The 3,909-nt window shown below is 34.1% G+C and overlaps 1 protein-coding gene across 1 annotated transcript; it reads left to right on the top strand.

Annotated features, from left to right (window-relative positions):
* Positions 1 to 1,682: 1,682 nt before the first annotated feature.
* On the top strand, positions 1,683 to 3,566 carry LOC107896384 (aspartyl protease AED3). The gene is made up of 3 exons (XM_016821551.2): positions 1,683 to 2,382; positions 2,560 to 3,034; positions 3,124 to 3,566. The coding sequence occupies exons 1-3, from the start codon at positions 1,921 to 1,923 to the stop codon at positions 3,462 to 3,464; spliced, it is 1,278 nt and encodes a 425-aa protein (XP_016677040.1). The 5' UTR covers positions 1,683 to 1,920; the 3' UTR covers positions 3,465 to 3,566.
* Positions 3,567 to 3,909: the final 343 nt, after the last annotated feature.

Below are 3,909 nucleotides of genomic sequence, written 5' to 3' on the forward strand. Positions count from 1 at the left end.
AAACTTGACATGCATGGTATACGTGAATAGACCATTAAATATTACTATCAAATATAAAAAAGTTATGAAAATGTTTAATTTTACACTAATGTAAATAGATATTTCTCTTCAAAATATTTTATTATTATATTTTTTTCATTCAACAAAATATTATATAAAGTTTTACATACTAAAAATTCATATTATTTAATTTAAACTACATTAGTACATTTTTATTTCATAGTTTAAATAAAATTAAGTTTTTGGTACATAATTAAATTAACTTTTATATCATGTTGAATTTATAGTCTCAAAAGCTATAAGATTAGTTGACAATATTAAAAAGGAAATCACTATAATCTTTTTCCAATACGGGGATGCTTTGACAACAACACTACACATCCCACCTTTTATCCAACAAAAACAATTTCAAACCACTTAGGGTATTCTCCATCTATTAAGGTAGGTTTACATATATATATATATATATATTTATTAAAGTGTTAAGAGTGAATCTAATATTAACTAATTTTAGTAATGATTAAAAATATATTTGTAAAATGACCACGGGTGTTAGGTTAGATGGTAAGAGTCTCTCCTATTTTAATAAGTAGTCGAGGGTTCAATTCTTGTTTTGGGTATGGATCAGTTTTAAAACTCGTGGCTAGCATCTATTCCTTAATGGACCTACAAAATGAGAGGATTAATTATTAGGCTTACTCCAATAGATACCTTGAGAAATAAAAAAAATTATATTATTTTTAGAGTATTTTTATCGTTTTACATTCTTACATATAAAGAATTAAAAAAAAACTATAGTTCTCACACTTTTAACTTTACCATTTTTACTAAAAATTCATTTAAGATATACATAATTTTTTCTCACTCAAATCATGTAATTTTTTAATACAATGCCCACCTCTACTTATAACCCATTTTGAATGCTTAAATCGAAAAATAAATATACTTAAATATAGTGGTGAAACTAGGGGGTTAGTAGGGGCCTCGGCCTCCCTAAAATAAATTTTTTTCATATGGCCTATTTAAAATTAGTAAAAGTAAAATTACACTTTTACCTCCTTAAAAATATAAAAATTTAATTTAATCCTTTAAAAATTATAAATATATAGTTTATTAAAATAGTAGAATTATATTTTTTCTATTATAAAAATTACAATTTAATTTCAACCCTTAATTTTTTTTTTTGATTTCACCCCTACTTAAATACACTCAAAATTTGCCTCCAAAAGGTTAGAAAAACAACGATGCAATTGAACGGGGAAAACAAATTTAGATAAAAAAACATGTAACCATTAAATTCTAAATATGATACAAATAACATATCTTAACTAATTAAATTCATAAGAAAATGAATAAAATCCGATCGATGGATTTTCCAATAAAAAAGGTTCTAAATAATGTAAAAGAGAAAGAAGAATAGTAGGACAATTAGATACTGTTTCTCAGTAGAATTGGACAAAAGATTCATAACCCTACAAAAGTAAATGGAATACAGACTGTTACCAAAAACAACCCACTCAACTAATATCTCCATATCGTATATCGTTCCATCCTATTTTTATAATTTATTTTACTTTAAATTTTGAAATATTTATATATTTATAATATAAGTGTAAATGAGTTGATATTATAAATTAATCTGACATCAATTCATACATTTTTTTATGATAAATCATATTATTTAAAATTAAAGTATATATGAAATTTTTATCACTCTACTTACAATAATGACGTAATTATTTCATATTATTTTTATATTTAATTATTCTTTTTAATCTTAATAGGGTAAATGTGCAAAGTTGCCATAGTACATACACTTAAACTTGCTTCCCCAGTTATATATACGTTCACTCCCCACTCTGTCTCAGCAGCACCTCAACCTTCAAAGCAAATAAAACGTTGAATTATTCACACGAAACAATGAAAACCCACTTTTTTCCCCTGGTTTTCCTCCTCATTTTTTCCTTAGCCCAAGGTCTGAACCCCAAATGTGACATCCAAGACCATGGCTCAAACCTGCAAGTGTTCCATGTTTACAGTCCATGCTCACCCTTGAAACCCTCAAAACCACTCTCATGGGAAGAGGATGTGCTGCAAACGCTAGCCAAGGACCAAGCCAGGGTGCAGTTTTTGTCCAGCCTCGTGGCTAAGAAATCTGTGGTGCCTATAGCTTCAGGCAGGCAGATTGTGCAAAGTCCAACTTACATTGTGAAGGCCAATATTGGAACCCCACCTCAAACCATGCTTATGGCCATGGATACAAGCAGTGATGCTGCTTGGGTGCCTTGCACTGGCTGCATTGGCTGCTCTTCTACTGCTTTTGACTTTGCTAAATCCACCACTTTCAAGACCCTTGGCTGCCAAGCTGCTCAATGCAAGCAGGTAATTAAGCTGCCAAGCTTTCATATATTACCTGCTTAGCCACGCGCTTGGCTGGTTAAGTAATTGTATTTCATCATAAAGTTAGGAAGTCGGTACAATATGAGACATCACAGGTGTTTCGGTGCATCTTTAACGGATACCTTTTTAACATTTGCATCATGTGATAACTTTTTTCAGATGCCAAACCCCACTTGCGGTGGAAGCGCGTGCACATTCAACATGACCTACGGTGGCTCAACCATAGCCGGTAACCTTTCACAGGACACCACAACCTTAGCCACTGACCCAATCCCAAACTACACTTTCGGTTGCCTCCAAAAGACAGCAGGCAGCTCAGTGCCACCACAGGGCGTATTGGGCCTGGGCCGAGGCCCATTATCCCTCCTTTCTCAATCCCAAAATTTGTACCAGTCAACATTTTCATATTGCTTGCCTAGCATTAGGTCACCTAACTTTTCTGGGTCATTGAGACTTGGACCAAGTGGGCAACCTGTGAGGATCAAATACACCCCGTTGCTCAAGAACCCTAGGAGACCCTCACTTTATTACGTCAATTTGATTGGAATTAGGGTTGGAAGAAGGATTGTTGATATCCCACCAAGTGCCATTGCTTTCAATCCTTCCACTGGTGCTGGCACCATTATTGATTCTGGTAACGTGTCTTCGTAATTGGATCAGTCAATTAAATGAATTGAACTAAAGCATTATATGAATTGATTTAACCAGTGTATTCAAATTTAGGTACTGTCTTCACCCGGCTAGTTGAACCAGCCTATGTAGCTGTCCGGGACGCATTCCGGAGACGAGTAAGGGTGGCGAACGTGACATCTCTGGGTGGGTTCGACACATGTTACTCGGTCCCAATCAATGCACCGACCATAACATTTATGTTTTCGGGCATGAACGTGACATTGCCACAAGAGAACCTACTGCTCCACAGCACAGCAGGCAGCATCACATGTCTGGCGATGGCACCGGCACCAGCGCTGAATGTGATCGCCAATATGCAGCAGCAGAACCATAGGGTGGTTTTCGATGTGCCAAATTCGAGGGTGGGGGTCGCCCGTGAGCGATGTTCTTAAAAAGTGTGGGGTCTTTTTCTTCTAACTTTTGGGAAACAGTGTTGGTGTTGATTAAAAGCAGAATATATCTGATTAATAATGAAAGTCAAATTTTTGTAGTTATATATTACTTTGTACTGGAGGCTCTGGTCCTAGTCACGGGCTTTCCCTTACTTTTATTATGTCTTGTTTTTAGGTTTTAATATCCAAAATTTCGAATCCTGTTACTATTATTATAATTGTGCTTTCACACAATCTAGTTTGATATACTAAAATAAGGGTGAAATCCAGGTTTTCTATTTTTCTATGAAAAAGAATAAATAAACACTACAACTTTCTACTTGGGCTAGGAGATCTTAGTTCTTGATTTCGGCCTATCAACCTGTTTAAAACGTTCCCTGCTTCAAGAAAGTATCATATTATTTCTTGTTTTCTATATGTTAGATTTATGCATAAATTGATTCTT

Source organism: Gossypium hirsutum, chromosome A10, assembly GCF_007990345.1.
Source record: "Gossypium hirsutum isolate 1008001.06 chromosome A10, Gossypium_hirsutum_v2.1, whole genome shotgun sequence".
NCBI classification, from domain to species: Eukaryota; Viridiplantae; Streptophyta; class Magnoliopsida; order Malvales; family Malvaceae; genus Gossypium; species Gossypium hirsutum.

Excerpts from the sequence above, each read along its gene's own strand:
- LOC107896384 (XM_016821551.2), top strand. The coding sequence starts at position 1,921 with ATGAAAACCCACTTTTTTCCCCTGGTTTTCCTCCTCATTTTTTCCTTA. Across the intron at positions 2,383-2,559 it reads AAGCTGCTCAATGCAAGCAG|ATGCCAAACCCCACTTGCGG; the intron begins GTAATTAAGCTG and ends AACTTTTTTCAG. Across the intron at positions 3,035-3,123 it reads TGGCACCATTATTGATTCTG|GTACTGTCTTCACCCGGCTA; the intron begins GTAACGTGTCTT and ends ATTCAAATTTAG.